The sequence below is a fragment of the Sitophilus oryzae genome, unplaced genomic scaffold (genome assembly GCF_002938485.1).
Source record: "Sitophilus oryzae breed Bouriz unplaced genomic scaffold, Soryzae_2.0 scaffold_863_pilon_pilon, whole genome shotgun sequence".
Lineage (NCBI taxonomy): Eukaryota > Metazoa > Arthropoda > Insecta > Coleoptera > Curculionidae > Sitophilus > Sitophilus oryzae.
In genome coordinates, this window is record NW_022147487.1 from 1,225,584 (window position 1) to 1,246,855 (window position 21,272).

A 21,272-nucleotide genomic window follows, 5' to 3' on the forward strand; every position below is an offset into this window, starting at 1 on the left:
AATAAAAATTTTTCTCGATGTTCGTTTGTATCATGAAAGCAAAATCAGAAATAAAAGGGATGTTAATATAAGACAAAAATATGCGTAACTAATTTTATTCAAAAATCAATAATTGCATTATATTTAGTCTTTACTATTTTAAAATAAAAAAGACATTATAATGTAAAGACTAAAAATAGAGACTACATAAGGCTAATTATAATGCTTACACAGTTCCACACAGACTGTCTTATTGTAAATTATTATTGTTTTTTTTTTCATAATATAAAAGAGTATTTACAATGCAACAATGTAAATAATTATATTTTTTGTATCTAGCTTGATTTATGTATAAACTTAATATGTACGTTATATTTGTTTAATAAAAATATGTTAATAATAAAGAATTACTTTTGTTTCATTTTAAACCAGGACTACATAGTTGATTACTGATCATTAAATACATGGGCAGTAAAGAAACAATAGACAGTAAAAAATGTACTGTTATACTTTGTTTTTGCTGCAATTTTTAAGTCGAGTGAAATAGATATGCAATTTGTACTACAAAGTTTTTAAGACAGTTCCTTAATTGAGGTTTTACTAAATTATTTTTGAATTTTAAAAAGTGAAATAGATATGCAATTTGTACTACGAAGTTTTTTAAGACAATTTCTTAATAATTGTGGTTTTACTAAATTATTTTTGAATTTAAAAAAAAATATCGTACCTGTGACTTTTTTTTCATTCGTTTTATTTAATAATAATTGTCTAACACAACAAAGTCTACTTAGAACGATATGATATAAATATAAATGAGTTCATTAAAAATAGTCTAATTAAAATTAGTACCTAAAGCCGAAGCAAAAATTATCCCCTCATAAAACAAGAGAATTAAGGAGTTCAGTAAAAGGGATTGCAACTATATATTTTTGGTCAGTAAAATTTTCATAATAGTAAGTATAAAAGCACAACCTAAAACGACAATATGAATAATGTATAATTAAGATTTAACTCGAGTTTCAGTGAAAAAACTATATTGATATTAAAATATTTTAATACCTCTTCAGAATACTAATTACATACCATAAAATAAGAGTTTTACAGATGCGGGAAGCCTATCTAGAAAAAGAATTTTAGAAATCAGCAATGGGATTCTGTAAGCTCTGTAGCAAGAAATTTCCTATCGAGTTTATGCTATTTGTGACATACGATTGATGAGTCACTAGACAGGGAAATGTTTACAGAATCGCACTGCAGATACCTATTACGCTACTAGAAGCCCCCATTAGAGACAGATATAAAATAATTTTATATACCTATTCCATAGCCTATTCTTTTAAATGTCTGTAATATTTATAATAAACTTATTTTAACGTGTAGAAGTATTGCACCAGCATCAAAATTAACACTACTTGTAAAAAACTGTTGCTCCTTGAGTTTGTAATAGATATAAACAAAATAAACATTCGAAAATAACTAAATCGAAGATATCTGAAAACTTTTGGTCGAAAAAGTTGTTGTGAACATACATTTAATATGGTTATATGTATATGTATATTCGACAAATTGTATAAAATATTATTTTTACCCTTATTCTACGGCTATGCCTAAAGAATTTAAGGTACGAAAAATACCATCAACATTATTATTCTTCTCAGAAAGATGGGTGATGCAAATAAACAGAACCATTACCTTTTAAGATGAAATTTGGAAGAAATAGTCATAAATAGTTGCATCATTTTTAGTTTTCCTTTGTAATTCGTTTACTTTCAGACGCGATGTCTGGTTTCTATTTACTTAAGAAATGGTCATGTTTGTCCCTTTGCAAACCTACCTGAAAATATTATTATGAAATAGTAGGTACGCCCGTGGATTTCGGAGAGGGCATTCTCATAAAAGCACGGTCACAGAAGGCTGACCGGGAACATTCATAAAATTTTTCATAGACGTAATACTGCTAAATTTATATTTTGTATTAAAAGTTTAAAAATAAAAAGTAATAACAACTTAGTAAGAATTTAATTATAAAAAAATAAAGAATAACATTCCCAACAAGTGGTGATACGAGTCAAATAGAGAACTACAACATTTGGTGGCAGCGACTACAAGATTGGTGACGACGGTGGTCCTCAATCCAGGATCACGACATTGGTGGCAGCATGGTAAAACTACTAAGGTTTCTGAAGGTGCGCCAGACGCAGCAGAAAACCTACCAGTTTTTGGAAGAAGATAGAGGCAACGGCAGTTCTTGAAGGTGCACCAAGCAAGCAGCAAGAAGCCCGGACACGAGACATAGACATTGGGGACACTGAAGGAGCGCCAGACGCAGCAGCAAGTCTCCAGGGAAGCTTTTGTTTTCACCAGATGATGACGGGGTAAGTCTTTCATTTGTTTACTGTATTGTGACGCTACTGTTTTTCTTCTGATTTTAGTTAGTTAGATTTAGTTAAGACAATAATAATTTGGGCTGCAAATAACAAAAAAAAAAAATATTGCTTAAAATTCGTAAATATTTTTTTTTTCTCTTCAAACTAAAAATACATCTATAAAAATAAATAATAATTCTTAAACTAAAGTAATAAATCATTAATAAAATATAGCCAATAGCGCAGGGGAGGTAAAGACGCAACGGATGTTCTGAATTTAATAAATTTATTTGATGGTCAGGGTGACGTACCACTCCAATTTTTCTTTAAAAATTGTGATTCAATATTAAAAATTGTCAAAGTGGATCAAAAAGAATTACTAGTAGATTTAATTTTTGGTACTAAATTAAAAGGAAGGCACAAGAGGTAACACAATATAAACAGTTTCAAAATTGGAAGAACTAAAAGATTTCTTATTAGAGCACTTCTTACTGATAAACACCACCATCGCATTTTCTAACACAAATAATGAATATAAAGCAACATTTTAGGGAAACTGTAAAAGAATATGGCGATAGATTACAAATTCTCTTTAATAAATATAAAGAAACGTGTCACTTAAATTATGCAAATAACGAAGCTACTGTTTTAATAGAAAATTTAAACTCCATTTTAGTCAATACTTTTAGAAAAGGACTCAACGATGAAAAAATTCAAATGCGTATTATTGCCGAAAATACTACATATTTAGATAAAGCTTTATCATTAGCAATTGAAATGGAACTTGAGAATAATGACAGGTTTAAAAACTCGCATTTTAAAAATATAGGTTTTGTAGAGCGTGGAAATAGACAATTAAATAATCATTCTTCTAATAATTCCTGTTTATTTTGTTTTAAAAATAATCATTTAACATCACAGTGTAGACAGCTTAGGCAATACGAACAAAATAGTAACTCATATAATAGAAATGTACCTAGCAATAATCAGACACGCCCACCGCAAAATTTTAATAGCAATAATAATTTTTCAAATAGACAAGACGTAAATACAGTACAATATAATCAAGGACGTTTCACTAATCGAAACTACAACAATCAAAATTTTAATCAGAACAACGACGTGCGTAATTATAATCGTAATTATGGTAACAATTATAACAGTAATAATCCTCGTTCAAATTACAATAATAGATATTCTCAGAATCCAAGAAATTTTAATAACTCACAAGTTCCTCAACGGCAGCAAAATGTTTCGATACCTCAACAATCTCAAAATTTTTCTAATTACAATAATGAATCCAGTACTACCAATTTTAATAGTTCAAATAATAGATCACCACAACAAATTCAAACTATAAATTCTCAGTCGTTAATCAATTCAGCAGATAATTATTTTTCAGAACCGAGCACATCTCAAAATTTTTCGGGAAACGAGAGCGAAGCCTTGGTCGCGAGCAGCCGATTAAGCGCTTCTTAAAATTAGATAATAGCTGTTCTATGAATTACACACTACCTGAGCATAAAAATAAAATTAAAATTGAGCAAAACTTAATTGACATACCGCATAAATCAGTATTATTTTCCGATAGTTACCAACAATTAGAGATAATTAAAATCCCTTCTTTAGATATAAAAGATAAAGAATTACATCTTTTATTAGATACAGGGGCAGATATATCTTTATTGAAAGAATGTATCTTATTACAAAATAATCTAAAATTAAATAAAACTTGCATTATAGAATTAAAAGGTATAAGTAAAGAACCTGTATTTACTAAAGGTGTTTGTAACATCCCAATTAAATTAAACAATAACAAAGCAATAACTCATCCTTTTCACATTGTGCCAGATAGTATACCGATTAAAAGTGATGGACTATTAGGACGCGATTTTTTGCAAAAGTATAAAGCCAAAATAAATTACGAAGACGGAGTCATTAATTTTGAAGACAATTTTTTTAAAATTTTGCCGTCAGAAGCAACTACAATAATTCCCGCGAGATGTCAAATTATTGTACCTGCTCTAGCTAATTTATCTTCGTCCGAAGGCATAGTAGTTTCAAAACAATTATCCGAACATTTATATCTAGGGTCAAGCCTAACAAAAGTCCAGAACTATAAATGTTTAGTTAGCATATTAAATATTTCTAATGAAGCTCAAACTATCCATACACCTAGAGTGAATGTCGAACCTATTTCTTTTAATGAGTACGAATTTATAGAAACATATAATTATGACATTATCGATCGTTTTGCTAAAATAAGAAAAGAAATTAATCTAGACCAATTAAATGAAGAAGAAACTAATTCAGTATTAGATATTTGTAGAGATTTTAACGATATTTTTTACTTAGAAGGCGATAAACTAACAAGCACCAACACAATAAAACACACTATACCGACAGAAAGTAATAAAGGTCCTATTAACGTAAAACCTTATAGATTGCCTTTCAAACATAAAGAAATAATTAATGAACAAACTGAGCAAATGTTAAAAGACGGGGTAATTTCCGCTTCGGACAGTCCTTGGAATAGTCCTTTACTAGTTGTTCCTAAGAAAAGCGACCCATTATCACCTAAATTTAGAGTATGCGTTGATTTTCGAAAGTTAAATGAAATTACCATTGGAAACGCATATCCTCTACCTAATATAGCAGAAATTTTAGACCAGTTAGGAAAATCTCATTATTTTACTACCTTAGATCTTACTAGTGGATTTCATCAGGTAGAAATGGACGAAAAAGATAAAAATAAAACCGCTTTTAGCACTAATACAGGACATTACGTTTATAACAGAATGCCTTTCGGTTTAAAAGGAGCTCCCGCCACATTTCAAAGACTCATGAACACAGTTTTAAGCGGTCTTAATGGTATGAAATGCTTTATTTATTTAGATGATATAGTAATTTATGCAAACAACTTAAATGAACATAACGATAGATTAATTGAAGTTTTTCAAAGATTTAGACAACATAATTTAAAACTTCAACCTTCGAAGTGTCAGTTTTTACGAAAAGAATGTTTATACTTAGGTCACATTATTACAGAAAACGGCATTAAACCAGATCCATCAAAAATTCAATGTGTAACAAACTTTCCGCAACCTAAAAATCCTAAAGATATAAAATCTTTTTTAGGGCTTGTAGGATATTATAGGAAATTTATCAAAAATTTCGCTAAAATTGCTAAACCTTTAACCGAATTATTAAAAAAAGATTCTGTTTTTAATTGGGGTATAAAATGCGAAAATTCTTTCCAAATTCTTAAAGATAGTATAACTTTTCCACCTGTTCTCCAATACCCAGATTTTACCAAAGAATTTATTATAACAACAGATGCGAGTAATTTCGCAGTAGGAGCAATTTTATCGCAGGGTAAGGTTAATCATGATCGTCCAATAGCGTTTGCTAGTAGAACTCTAAATAAAGCAGAACAAAATTATTCAACTTCAGAAAAAGAGCTAACTGCAATCGTCTGGGCAGTAAAACATTTCCGTCCATATATTTTTGGCACAAGATTTAAAATTGTTACAGATCACAAACCCCTACTCTATATATTTAATATCAAAGACCCTGGTTCTCGTTTGACGCGTTTTAGAATAAAACTTGAAGAATATGACTATGAAATAATTTATAAAGCTGGAAAGATTAATACAAATGCTGATGCATTGAGTAGAATAGTTAGCACAACAAATGTCAATTCTATTATTACCAATTATGATAATTTTAAAACACATCTCGAAAGCCATATAATTATTAATTCCAAAGTCAAAGAAAAAAACACAAATCTGTTTGAAACACCACAACTTATACCTATAGTTTTATTTTTGCCAAAATTATTCAACAAAAACGACTTTAAAATTCTAGAAAAAAATAAACAAATTAATACATTTTTAGAACATTACGATAACACAAATCCTTTAGACATGCCGTCAGTTTTTCAGTATCAACAAAATAATTGTAATATATTTCTATTAACAGACAACGAAAATACATTCAGTGATATTAATTATGAAAATATTTGGTCTTGCTTACTAACTTTACGAAATATTATATCCAACGAAAAAACCGAACTATCATTTATAAAATATCATTACAACTCATTAGTCAAATGGGAAATCGTTCTTCCTATGATAAGATATATTTTTAAAGACCTCTATTCAGAAATTACAATATTTAACAACAGTCTTATCAACCCCTCAGATGCTGAAAAAGTTGTATTATTAAATGAAAATCACAATTGTCCATTAGGAGGTCATCAAGGGTCATCCCGCACATATAAAAAATTATCTCAATTATATACATGGAAAGGTATGAAAAAAGACATAAAAGAGTTTATAAAAAAATGTGAACTTTGTCAAAAAAATAAACAGTCTCGAAAAACAAAAATGCCTATGGTAATTACGACCACGGCATCAAAACCGTTCGAAAAATGTTTTTTAGATATAGTTGGACCACTACCAGAAACCGAAAATGGTCACAAATACATATTAACCTTTCAGGATGATTTAACAAAATATATAATTAATATACCTATGAGAAATCAAGAAGCTGTAACTGTAGCGCATCATTTTGTAACGAATATTATATGCATTTACGGAATACCTGACATGCTAGTCACAGATCAGGGGTCAAATTTTTTAAGTGATATTTTTAAAAGTACTTGCAAGTTTTTAAAGATAAAAAAGATCCAAACAACAAGTTATCACCCAGAGTCAAACGGAGCACTAGAACGCTCTCATAAAGTTCTAGAAGAATATTTAAGACACTTCATTAAGACATCTCAAACAGACTGGGATAATTGGATTCCCTATGCAACATTTACATATAATACTACACCTCACACTGCTACACAATTTTCTCCATTTGAACTTTTATTCGGACATATTCCTACATTACCAACATCAGTTAAACAACCACCTAAAGTCAATTATACTTATGATGATTTCATAAACAATCTTAAACAAAAAATGCAACATTCTAATCAATTAGCTAAAGAAAACTTATTAAAATGTAAAAACATATCAAAAAATAATTACGATAAAAACAGTTATACCAGAATATTCGAAATTGGTGACAAAGTGTTACTTTACGACGAATCAGTTCGACGTGGCAGAAGTAAAAAACTTTCCGCCTTATGGATTGGTCCATATACCATTATAAAAAAAATATCAGATGTAAATTATACAATTCAAAAAGGAAAAAATAAACAAACTATTCATGCAAATAGATTAAAATATTTTTATTATTAAAACTAAACATAATCAGTATATATAGATTATAAAAACTAGAATTAATAAATTTTAATTAGCTTATATAGGGTTAATTTATTTATAATAATTACCAGTAACACTTGGTTATTTGCAGTTCCTCATCCAGAAACTCTTACGATATCATGTAATAATAAAAAAAATCACGTAGATGTAATACTAAAAAATTGCGGTAGTGTCACTATAGGTAAACAATGTAAAGCTTATAGCGCATCATCAATGCTAATCCCTCATGGAAATACAGTCCAGTCCAATATTTCAAGTGATTTTATTCCACCATTCGACATTAGTGATAATTGTTGCGAAAGGATAAAGGAAGAAAAAATAAACATTAGTGAAATATTTCTCAACGAACATTATAGGAAATTAACAAAGCACATCCCCGAACTTAATGTAGCGAGCCATAAGCTAGAAGATATTGAAAAGTTAGGTGATGAAATTCTAAAAAGGAAACTTGTAAACAATTATACATTTCCAGCATCTGTAATTGCCTATATCTTAGCTCTTCTTGCTATTATTTTTATTATTTATAAATTGTATACAAAATGTACTAACAAGACAGCCTGTTGCGGAATTATTCCAAACTTATGCATTAGAGTTAATCAGTCTGTGGAACCATCTTCTAGAAATAGTGATAGATATGTTGCTCATTATAATCGTAATATTAGCCAAAACTCTGAAAATGTAGGTAACTATGAAAACTCCGAAGAAGAGAATGTTAATTTACAGGCGCCCTCGCGCAGACCCATTGGGTATGTACCATCAAGGCGACCATTAAAAGAAAAATAATTTCCGCATTTGATACATTTTTAAATCTGCAATAGTTATAAAAAAAAATGTTAGTTAAGTTAGAATGTAAGTTAGTTATAATTAGTAGTTAAGACTTGTATAATACTTTTATATATGTACTTTTATTCATTTCCATCTGAGTTATACTAATTAATTATATAAACATTTGTTTTGAGATTTCATATCACTTTCACCTCATGAAATCTCTCATTAAGGGGGGAGGTGTTGTGAACATACATTTAATATGGTTATATGTATATGTATATTCGACAAATTGTATAAAATATTATTTTTACCCTTATTCTACGGCTATGCCTAAAGAATTTAAGGTACGAAAAATACCATCAACATTATTATTCTTCTCAGAAAGATGGGTGATGCAAATAAACAGAACCATTACCTTAAGATGAAATTTGGAAGAAATAGTCATAAAAGTTGCATCATTTTTAGTTTTCCTTTGTAATTCGTTTACTTTTCAGACGCGATGTCTGGTTTCTATTTACTTAAGAAATGGTCATGTTTGTCCTTTGCAAACCTACCTGAAAATATTATTAGGGCCAGTAGGTACGCCACGTGGATTTTCGAGAGAACTTGGAAATTCTCCATAAAAGCACGGTCACAGAAGGGACCGGGAACATTCATAAAAATTTTTTCTATAGACGTAATACTGCTAAATTTATATTTTGTATTAAAAGTTTAAAAATTAAAAGTAATAACAACTTAGTAAGAATTTAATTATAAAAAAAATAAAGAATAACATTCCCAACAAGTGGTGATACGAGTCAAATAGAGAACTACAACATTTGGTGGCAGCGACTACAAGATTGGTGACGACGGTGGTCCAATCCAGGATCACGACAAAGTGTTTTGCCATAACATGTTGGATACGATTAAAATATCTCAATTGATAAATATGCGCATAATGTTACATTATCAAACTTATTTGATTTCAGAATATTTAACAAAAAGTTTCCAAAAGATTTAATTCAATTATTAGAACGTCTTTAACCTCAACTTAAAATAAATAAAAATAAAACCAAAACAAAACATATCATATGATTTGGAACTGTCCAATCAAAGTGCTTACAGATCGAGCAAGCGCAGAAAACCTCCTCCCGAACAAGGATAGACTTATGTAGGAAATGCATTGACATTCTATAGCCATCGGGACAGGAATTTAAGCGGTACCCTCCGTATATTTTATTTGAACGTATTTCACCTCTACACTCCATAATCAGGACCTGACATTGAACCCTGACCAACCTTTTCCCGCCATAAAAGACCCTACCAACCAAATAAATAAAATTCCCTAGAATTTGATTTTAATTATGACTAAACTGACTCTCTCTTGGGTTCGTATCGTGAATAAATTTCCCATCTCTTCCAGCGAGATCCTGTCTATTAAAATTTCAAAGCATTAGTCCCCGGAGTCTTATATCCAGCATCTCGGATTTCTCTTACTGCCGAGTAAATAAAGTAAAAAATGAAGTGTTACATTGATATACAGGGCGTCCCAGGCTGGGCGTGCATTAGAAGTTTCTGGAGAACTACAATTTCTAGATTGGAATTTCTAGATATAGATTCTGTAGAAACTTCTAATGTACACTCAGCCTGGAACACCCTATATCTCTAAACATTAAACGACGTTTCTTTTACTCTCTATATCATTTTGCAATGAAAGCCTGTTCATTGTACGTCTGTATACACCAATAAACCTCAGACACCAACAAAGACACATTTAAGTAGTTTCTAAGTATTTCCTTCAAGCTTGTCCGTATATCTGTTACGGAGATCTCGATTCATACATGGTCTCTCTGGAGAGATGTACAACTGTCGAAAGGAACTGGAAAAAATATATTAACGGAGCCAAAGAAAACGGAAAAATAAATCTTGGTGTTTTGAATAAAGTCCTTTCTACGGAGACGTTCCGATTAAGATACAGATCTGACATGGTTTCTTTGAATTGCATATTTTTTTCGTTTTTGCCTTACTACTATTACAAATGAGGTTCCTATTTTCGAGTTCAAAATACTACGAAATATGCAGAGAAAAATATTCAAACCCCTACAAGTATAAACCCTATCAGCAGCTATCAATAATGCGTGAAATTGTTATTAGAGGATTTAGAATTAGTTGTATACCGGGTGTGTCTCAAAAGTGGCTCACCCCTATAACTTTTATTTTTTCAGATAAAAAACGAGATTTACAAACAGAGAGCCCAATACACTAAATAATGATTTTATTTTATTAAATATGCATGATTATTTATATTTCCCCAAACAGAACAAAATCCGCAACTTCAAAGCATTATTTCCACTCGTTATAAAACAAAATATTAATTTCTTTTATTTCAAATAACGACGTAGATATAAAACCACACACACGGTGCATTTTTAATTCTATTGATTAGCGGATTTTGTACACAGATCAGAATAAAATAAACAGAAAAATATTAATGAAATAACAACGTACTGTATTCCTGAATATTTAAACATAGTAATATCCAGGTAATGATGCTGTAGGTAGATGCATTTGAATTAAAAAAAAAGCTATGTATTTTTGTGGAAATTTATTTAAAATTGTTATATGCTATACGAGTATATCACGCTGTGATATAGCCATTTGTAAATTGAAATTTAAATAAAATTTCGTACAATAAAATATAGATATCTATTCTATTTTAAGCTCTTTGTTTCATTGTAACTTGAAAAATATTTTATAAATTCACATACAGGTATGTTTAATAAAAATCTAGAATATTTTTTTTAAACAGTCATTAAAAAATACAGATTTGAAAACATATTATTATCACTTAAAAATGATTTAAGTTAGGTCTTTTTAACAAGGCACTGCCTCCTCAATGAACACCTCAGTAGATTTCGAATGGCTTAAGTCATATCTTGGCAACAGAAGGCAGCTTGTGAGGATTGAAACGTCTATAAATAAATATAAATAAATAAATAAATAAATCTTTACTCACTACGTATTTATAAAATGTATAATTGTAGCAGATCAGAGTAAATAACAAACAGATAAGAATTCATAAAAATACTAAAAGTTAGAAAAAAAACAATACACGGGGGCAAAGTGTGTTACATTAAATACATACAAGACAAACAGCAATTTAAGAATTTTTGTACAAATAAATCAAATTAAATCTAAGTTCCCATCTACCTGCTCTATAAACTCATCCACGCTATAAATTCCAGATTTCTCTAAAAATGTTTTAAGCTTATATTTAAATTTATTAAAACATAGAGTTTTTAATTCCATTGGAAGAAGGTTGTATAAATCAATGCGTAGAGAGTTTCTAGCTGATTTATCCAGTCTATAGAAATTGGTTCGTATTAGATTGGCAGATCTTGTTCCATAATTATGACAGTCAGAGTTAACTGTCAGATAAGATTTAGTTTTATGAACTTCCAAAAGTTGATTTAATATATACAGAGCAGGCAGTGTAAGTATATTCAGTCTAATAAAGTGCGGCTTACATGTATCTCGATAGCCAACACCACATAATATTCTAATTACCTTTTTTTGCAACCGAAATATTTGAATAGAATTTGTCGAGTTCCCCCACAAAGCCACTCCATAGGACATATGGGAATGAAACAAGGCATAGTACGAATTCAACAAAGACTCCTGGCAGATTAACGCTTTAAGTTTACGCATCAAGATTTTCAATATGTGGTACCCAACTGAGTGTACTATCCAGTGTAATACCCAATAGTTTAGCACTATTCATTTCTATATCCTTAGACCATTTGGAGGAAAAAAATATGTTTTGCGTTTTATCGCGATTCAGTTTCAAGCAATTATGCGTGAACCAAGTCTCCGCACGTTTCATCAACCTTTCGCTTTCAGTCACTAGCAGATCCATATTTTTGTTTCTACAAGACATTGAACTGTCATCTGCAAACGCTCGACACTTATTTGGTATAAGGTAATTAAAAAGGTCATTAATATAAATAATAAAGAGCAGTGGTCCCAGTACAGATCCCTGTGGCAGACCACTCTCCATCAAACCTACTTCAGAAACCGCATTGCCAAAGTCCACGCACTGTCTACGCCCGTCGAGATATGACTTAAGCAATTGCAGTCCAACACCTCTAACACCATATCTGTACAACTTGTCAATCAGGATCGCATGCGATACACAGTCGATATACACAGATACTATGTCTTCTTGCAAGCGTATAGAATGATAGAATGTGGGGTTCCTCAGGGTTCAGTACTTGGCCCTATTTTGTTTCTGGCGTTGATCAACGACATTGCAAATCTAGACATTAGCGGTAAAATCTGCCTCTTTGCGGACGATACTAGTTTCACTTGGAGCGGCCCAGATGTTAGGGACTATATAATATTATTTCCAGTGACTTACGCACCATTAAATCTTGGTGCGATTCTAATCTCCTATGCCTCAACCTATCAAAAACTAAAGTTTTGTCATATAAAAGTACTATACAACCTTTTGTACTTAATAACACCACTATTGAAGTCGTGAAATTCTTATAGTCTAAGAGCTAGCAACGTTTTCGAGAAAGTATTTTAAGACGTCTGGCTCTTTGATATATCTTTTATTATGCTCTCTGGAACAGCCTGCAGGCCGTCTGGCTGCCGATACACGTTGCGTTCACTACTGCGCATCCAAAGAAGATCCTCTATTTTTTTACTTAGCGCTTTAAATTCTAGTATTGAATAAAAGTCGAGTAAGTCTCCATTAGCTCAGCGCGTAGAGCTTTCGCCTATGAAGCGAAGGTCAGTGGTTCGATACTGACTGGGGTGCAACTTTTTTATTTTTTTTTTTCGTTTATATTCTGATAGTAAAGTATTAAATATTTGCTTTTTTATCACAAGAACGGATAGCGTTTATGGGTTTATGATCCGTAGTGTACATAAGTAGAATTAGATACTTTCATTAGTTTTGAAGGATTATTGTATTAATTAATTATTAGATAGGTTTAGGATGGTTGGCTGCCGCATAGGTAAGTTGCGTTCACAACTGCGCATCACATGGGTACAGGGTGTCTCATTTTCGTGCGTTTTTTGGGATTTGGGATATCTGGGATTTCTCGTTTATGAGTGGAGATACAATTATACGTTTTTTTTCACAGTGCTTTGCTAGTTTTTTATGTAACTAAATATTGTACCCCTAGATTTGCTCATTTTCTACACATTAACATTAATCACAGTAGCGTAGCGTAGGCCCCGCTGCACCCGCAGCGGCGGGGGGGCCTCGTGATTTTGAGGGCCCCGCATTATTTGTTCCTTTTTTACATTTTATTTGTTCCTAGTTCCTATTAATTTATTTTAATTTGAATCATATTTTTATTAGAAAATTTCTATTTATGTTTATTTATGTTTATTTATTTTTATTATTTAGTTTTCTTTTAGTATCTAAGTTTTGTTTTATGTTGATTTATTTTGTAATGTTTTATTTTTTATGTTCCTTTATTATTATTTTTTCTTATGTGGAATAAGTTAAATGTTTGTTTTTATATATTAAATGACTTGATATACCTACATAAAGCTATATTATGTTTTTTAGTGTTTTTTTTATTTTAATATAAGGGCCCCTAAAAAATCTTGCGGGGGGCCTCACATTTGAAGTTACGCTACTGATTAATCAATCTTGTTTAAAAAGTATTATTTTATTTAATTTAATTTAAGCAGATAATTTTGTTTTCCATCGTTATCTTAACAAACTTAACTGAAAATAAACTTGTGTAGCTTTTAAATAACAATCTGTTAAAAAAAGTATTATTAAAATGATTATTAAAATAATAAACAACAGCTGAAAAAAATATTTTGAAGAAAGACAGGCAGAAATTACCTTCATAAAGCATTAAAATGTTAATTTTTATATATTATGTTTAAATCTTTAAAATGAAATTATAAACGAGAAATCCCAAAAAACGCACAAAAATGGGACACCCTGTACACATGTGATGCGCAGTAGTGAACGCGGCAGCCGCAGCATCCTAAACCTGTCTAATAATTAATTACCACAATAATCCTTCAAAACAAATGAAAGTATCAAATTCTACTTATATACACTACGGATCATAAACCCATAAGCGCCATCCGTTCTGGTGATAAAAAAGCTAATAATTAATACTTTACTATCAGAATATAAACGATAAGAAAAAAAAAAGGTGGACCCCCAGCCGGTATCGAACCACTGACCTTCGCTTCATAGGCGAAAGCTCTACGCGCCGAGCTAATGGAGACTTGCTCGATTTTTATTCAATAATAGAATTTAAAGCGCTAAGTAAAAAATAGAGGATCTTCTTTGGATGCGCAGTAGTGAACGCAACGGGTATCGGCAGCCAGACGGGCCGCATGCTGTTCCAGAGAGCATAATAAAAGATATATCAAAGAGCCAGACGTCTTAAAATACTTGTTTTCCCGACGTTGCTAGCTCTCGTACTATTAGGACTTGTAGACAACTCGTTAAAATGCGACTTGCACATCGAAGCTTTATCAAAGAAACTAAGCGCTGCCTGTTTTGCGCTAAGATCAGTTTCTAAGGAGCTTAACTTGTCAACCTCTAGAATAGTCTATTATGCCCTTTTTGAGTCACATCTTTGTTATGCCCTTCCATTCTGGGGTACTTGCTGCGCAACAAAATTTGATCGTATTTTCAAACTTCAAAAGAGAGCAGTTCGATATTTATTGGGACTGAACAGTAGAACTCACTGCCAGAATTTCTTTAAACATTTCAGAATACTGACTCTTCCTTCTTTATTTATTTTTGAATCCGTTTGCTTAATCCGCAAGCACATATCTGCTATTCCCGAAAGGCCATCTCACAATTATTCACTTAGTAATGCGGAGCACGATCTTTATCTGCCAACCCCGAACTCAGAACTAGTTAAAGGCTCAATACCGTACAATGCCAAAAAAATGTACAATCAAGCTAAGAAACAATGGCGAATGCAGATTCTTTGGGGAAAATGGGGAAACACCAGAACACCTCATCACCAGAGTGGGCCGAGACGACAACCATTCGTACCTTACACTTTGGTATGACAGATATCGGAGCTGGAGAACTAACCTCTGTAAAACCGTCTCAGATACTGGCTTTTGTCAAAGCCCTGAGACTGTATTATGTGATCTACAATCTACATCTATAAAAAATACTCAGTTTGATTCTTTACAGGCATCGGACTCCGTCATGAAATGAGAAGCTAGATATATACGTGTATGGCAACTGGATATTTACCTTGGTCCATTATTATTATTCAGTGGCATAGGGGTTGGTATTCTAGGGGGCGCCACAGGAATCGGAGTAGCCCTCCTTTTCATAGGATGAAATTTTCCCCCATCCATCATGGTTCTGAAAATAAAAAATCATAATTTAGTTGACATAATAATTTTCTTTTAACAAAGTGTTTAGTCTGATAAGAATTCTTCGATTCTTGATAAAAAAAAATATTTCTTTTATCATGAACACTAGATAGCTTTATTGTTTTATATTTAACAATAAAATATAATAAAAAAGAAATAATTAATGCAATGCTAATGATAGACCTCCCATATAGTTGTATCAGAGAACTACGTGGAAATATTAAAGCGATATGATCAGGAGCGTGATGCAGTGAAGTAAAACAATGGATGCTGGTTATGAATGAAAGGTTAATTTTAAACGATGAACTTGTAATTCTTTGGTTAAAACCAATAAAACAGTCACAGTGATTTTATGTTATACCGGGTGTTGCATCGTCGAGCGGGACATAGGAAATCCCATGTAAATTTTAATGGGGTCAATTATTGACTTCCCTAATTATTTTAGAGAATAATTCTATTTAGGTTTATTGAAGAGCACTAAAACCCACATTCAAAAGAATAACTTTAGATATTTTTGATTAGCCCGTTTACGAGTTATCGCCGATTTCTTATACAGTAAATTGGCCAGCAAGGTTTTCTGATATTTCGCCAAATGATTTCTTTCTCTGGCGCCATTTAAAAAACAGGATATACAAGGATTAAAAAATACCCAAATCTAGACGAGTTAAAAAATTCTATTTCTGCCGAATGCAATAGAATTTCAGTTTACCAACTAGCGAATGTAAGAAGAGAATTTTATGATCACCTGGGTTATTGTCTAGCAGTTGATGGAAGGAATATTTGAACATCTTAAATCTAAAGTTCAAACAATTTAATAGTACCTAAATTAATAAGTTATTGAATATTGTAATAATACTATAATTAACCTTGTAATTGATTACTTTATTTAACTTTAGTTCATATTAATTTGTACCGTATGATCGAAAAAAAATGGCGTCCAGTTGGCTGGGAAATGACGATCGATGACATTTCCCATATAAATTTACATATAAAATGACAGCGATCTTCATTTCATAGCCATCGTTGACGCCGTTTTTTCTCGATCATACGGTATTTATAAATACATCTTTAAGATTTCCGATGTAGGAATGAGTTTTCAATAATAATAAAGCACAAATAGGTAAATTTCTGAAATGACAACTTCATTTGACAGTTATCTTTTACCTTGACTGGTGCTCATAAGTAAATACAGGGCCATAAGAAAGGAAAAATATTTAAAAAGAAATCGGCGATAACTCGTAAACGAGCTAACCAAAAATATGTTATTCTTTTGAATGTGGGTTTTAATGCTCTTCAATAAACCTAAATAGAATTGTTCTTTAAAATAATTAGGGAAGTCAATAATTGACCCCATTAAAATTTACATGGGATTTCCTATGTCCCGTCCGACGATGCAACACCCGGTATACAGATGTCCCCGTATCGTCTTTTCAAGAGAAAAAATTTTTTTAACTTTTAGAGAAATGCATATTTATAAAAAAAATTACACGGTGGTTAAACCTATTTCTGTACCCTAGAAACAAACTATGTTAAGGCCAAAATTAGCATATTTCAGATATATACTCTATAAGTTACTTTTTTTGTCCTATCTTTTGCTACTTAGTTCCCAACAAAGTTCAAAATAAGTTCCCAACTAACCCAAACCAAATATTACAATCATAAGTTTAAAAAAATGGAGTAATTAAGAAATAACTTCAAAAAGAACATTAAATTCGTTTTTCTCAAAACTCCGTTTTACATGCTAATATTTAAGAAGGTGATTCTTGGACTTATTCTAAGAAAAAAACTTCATATGAATTTATAACTAATTATTAAAGATATCTGTAATAAAATCAAAGTTATAAAAAAACGTTTTTTTTACAAAATTTTACCACCCTGTATCTCATAAATTAAGATGTTTATGACATACATTCGTATAAAGTTTTTCTCTTAGAATAGGTTCTAGAATCACCTCCTTAAATATTAACATGTCATTAAGGAACACCCTGTATATTTTGCTGTTTTAAAATGTTAAAAAAAGCACAAAATTTGCGATGGCCTTTTCCGTAGCATTTAAGTAAACAAATTTTAATATAATTTTACCTTAAGAATATTTTGAAGATATATGAATTCTCCGTTGAATATCGGAATAATATACTGGGTGTTCCACTTAAAATAAAGGAGTAATTTGCTTTTAAAAGTGACCAATGTTTAATATTAATTTTGTCCCACTCTGTATAACTTTTAGGGTTAAATTTTTATTTAGTTTAACATACAGTGGGTATTTTAACGAAATATCAGGCTATACAGGGTAAATTACACTTGAGGGTTGGAACCTTTGGTGTTACACAGCAAAATAAAATTACACTAAATCACCACAATACACCAAAACACTTTTACTTTTACACTGGAGCATCATCAGCAGATGATTATAAACTAAAGTACAATCTACAAGTTGAGCGTTTATATACTCGCCCAGTAGGTACCGAGTGGGCGTGGCAAAATCTAGCCAACCGAGTCAGAGCCCAATGAGCGTAACAGTTAATTTCCGCCACTAGAGTAGTAGGAACAAAGAACTTGAAGGAATTGGACCGTTGACTCTGTTCATACTATCTTTACATTTATTAATTCTGCTTTCATATGCATCTAATTGCCTGTAATTTGAGACTTGTTTAATTAATTTTAAATTATTAAGATCTATACAATGTTCTTTATCAACAATATGTTCGGCAACGCAAGATTTATCCGGTCTATCATATCTTATCTGAGCTAAATGTTCTTTAAATCTAGTTAATATTGATCTTCTAGTTTGCCCAACATATTTCTGATTACAATCTTTACAAGAAATCTCATAAATACCTGACCTTTTCAGTGGAGGTGTTTTATCCTTTGGATTACCTAATAATTGTTGTAATTTATTATTAGCACTATACACAAGTTTATAATTGACATTCTTAAAAATTCCTTTTAGACCACGGGATAACTCTCTATCAAACGGTATTGAAAGATATTTAGACGTATCTTTCTCCACTTGAAAAGTCGAAGTTTCAGAAATCATTAACCTATACCTACGTTTTCTAATTAATTTATCAACTAGCGAAGGAGAATATCCATTACACTCAGCTACATTCCTAATGTAATCTCTTTCTATTTCATATCTTTCGTTGGAAAGTGGGAAACTAAGTAACCTATGAACTAAGAAATTTAAACTAGCCATTTTATGTTCAACACTATGATGTGATTCATTAGGAATATATCTGCGTCTGGTGGTATTTTTCCTATAGATATCAAATTCCAGGCAATTATTAGTATTTCTAATAACTAATACATCTAGAAATGGTAATCTGTCGTTGTTCTTAATTTCATGCGTAAATTTAATGGAAGGAAAACGATTATTTAACTTAGAAATAAAATTATCTATGGTGTCTGAATGTGTGTCAAAAACAGCAAAAATATCAACCACATACCTAAACCATACTCTTGGAAAATACTCAGACTGATTCTTAGCCTCCACTTCAAACCTGCTCATGAATAAATTAGCCAAAAACGGAGACAATGGATTACCCATTGCTGCAAACTAGAAGATCAATATTAACTAGATTTAAAGGACATTTAGCTCAGATAAGATATGGTAGACCGGATAAATCTTGCGTTGCCGAACATATTGTTGATAAAGAACATTGTATAGATCTTAATAATTTAAAATTAATTAAACAAGTCTCAAATTACAGGCAATTAGATGCATATGAAAGCATCAGAATTAATAAATGTAAAGATAGTATGAACAGAGTCAACGGTCCAATTCCTTCAAGTTCTTTGTTCCTACTACTCTAGTGGCGGAAATTAACTGTTACGCTCATTGGGCTCTGACTCGGTTGGCTAGATTTTGCCACGCCCACTCGGTACCTACTGGGCGAGTATATAAACGCTCAACTTGTAGATTGTACTTTAGTTTATAATCATCTGCTGATGATGCTAACATGGTTAGCGAAACGCGCGTCCAGTGTAAAAGTAAAAGTGTTTTGGTGTATTGTGGTGATTTAGTGTAATTTTATTTTGCTGTACAGGGTAAATTCCAATTTAGGTAGCTTCCATTGAAATTTGAAATTTATTCTTCATTTTTAGAAAATGACAAAAACCTTACATTTTAGTCATATACATACTTCTTTAATAAAACTCACCTTAATTTTTCTCATAGAATCCGAAATAGAAAATACTTTGAAGTGTAAGTTTTCTTGGGGACATCCTGTAGAATTCTGTATATTTTTATAAAATGCATTCATTTAACTTAAATATTCTCTCAAAATTTCATCTTGATATAAACTACCGTTCTCCTTGGAGCCTTCGCGTCGTTTAAGAGACGTCACCCTGTACAATTTCATCAATATCACTGCTTTCTTGAATTTGTTTATAAAATTTATTTCTCAAATTAAATCTGGACATAGGTTCAAAACTGTGTCATTCGAAAACATAAAATTAATCAATCCTAATTTATCTGCCGAATCTGGTCTCAATTTAACCAGAGCTTGGAGCTTACCTTTTGACGGGGAAAAAACTATAAGCAACGGGTCTTTAAAGCCGGCATGTTTACGCCAGGAGATAAATATTTACTCTAAGAGCCATTCACCTACTCTCTGCCCGACAGGCTGATGTTATACAATGTGAAATTTACGGTTGTAGCTATTAGTAAGGAATTTTTTTATTTTTTAAACTATTTCTTTTATCCTTTAACCTACAGGGTTGTTCACCACATACGACACGGAGTATTGTAGCTAAACGATTAGATTTTTACAAATTGTAAGTTTTGGGTTCGTTGAAGGATTATTAGAGGTACAATTTAAAAATATTTTTACAGATACAGAGTGTCCCAACTAAGTAAAAAATATTATAGTTGTATTTTTTTAAATGGAACTCCCTGTATATTATTCTATTTTTAGATTCTACAATTAAAATAAAGGTAAATTTGATTAAGGTTCATCATACTTAAACCTTACCGTTTTTGAAATATTTTCAATTTTATGAAATTGCAGTAAAAATTTTACGGCTTCATTTCTCCAAGGGTATCAAAGTTTTTAATACTAAATATTTACTGAAGATTATTTTTTGACCAGATATTGTGTTGCAATAATAAAAAAATTACTACCTTATACAGAGTGTCCAAAAATGTATATTAAATAATTACTAGCTTTAAACGGCAATAGTGTGTTTAATTTAAATGGAACACCCTATATATTTTGCATGAACCAGATGCACAATGTAATTGTCTATCAAATTGTATTATACAATTTTTTACCTATCTCTTCAAGTTTTCGTAGAAAATGCATTTTCTTATAATTTAGACCTCATTTATCACTATACCCATGGAATATTGACATTTTAGATTATTTTTAAAGATGTAACAAATATTCCAAGAGTACAGATACTAATATTGTCGATATAGCTCGCTTATTTCATAAAAAAATAAAAAAACTGTTTAAATATTTTTGTTAAAAAGGACCAATTAATATGATCCCAGTATTCAGACTACATTAATTGACTG

At 31.1% G+C, this 21,272-nt stretch overlaps 2 protein-coding genes across 2 annotated transcripts in view; one reads left to right on the plus strand and one right to left on the minus strand.

The window, feature by feature from the left end:
- Positions 1–21,272, minus strand: part of LOC115890336 (kinesin-like protein GA13060) — a gene marked incomplete in the record, with an annotated part of 701,789 nt that overhangs the window by 500,761 nt on the left and 179,756 nt on the right. Inside the window, 1 exon segment of the mRNA XM_030910529.1 lies at positions 15,630–15,743. Within this exon segment, the coding sequence (XP_030766389.1) occupies positions 15,630–15,743 (114 nt within the window).
- On the plus strand, positions 2,277–8,627 carry LOC115890338. Its single transcript, XM_030910531.1, has 2 exons — positions 2,277–2,354; positions 7,666–8,627. The coding sequence occupies exons 1-2, from the start codon at positions 2,344–2,346 to the stop codon at positions 8,402–8,404; spliced, it is 750 nt and encodes a 249-aa protein (XP_030766391.1). The 5' UTR covers positions 2,277–2,343; the 3' UTR covers positions 8,405–8,627.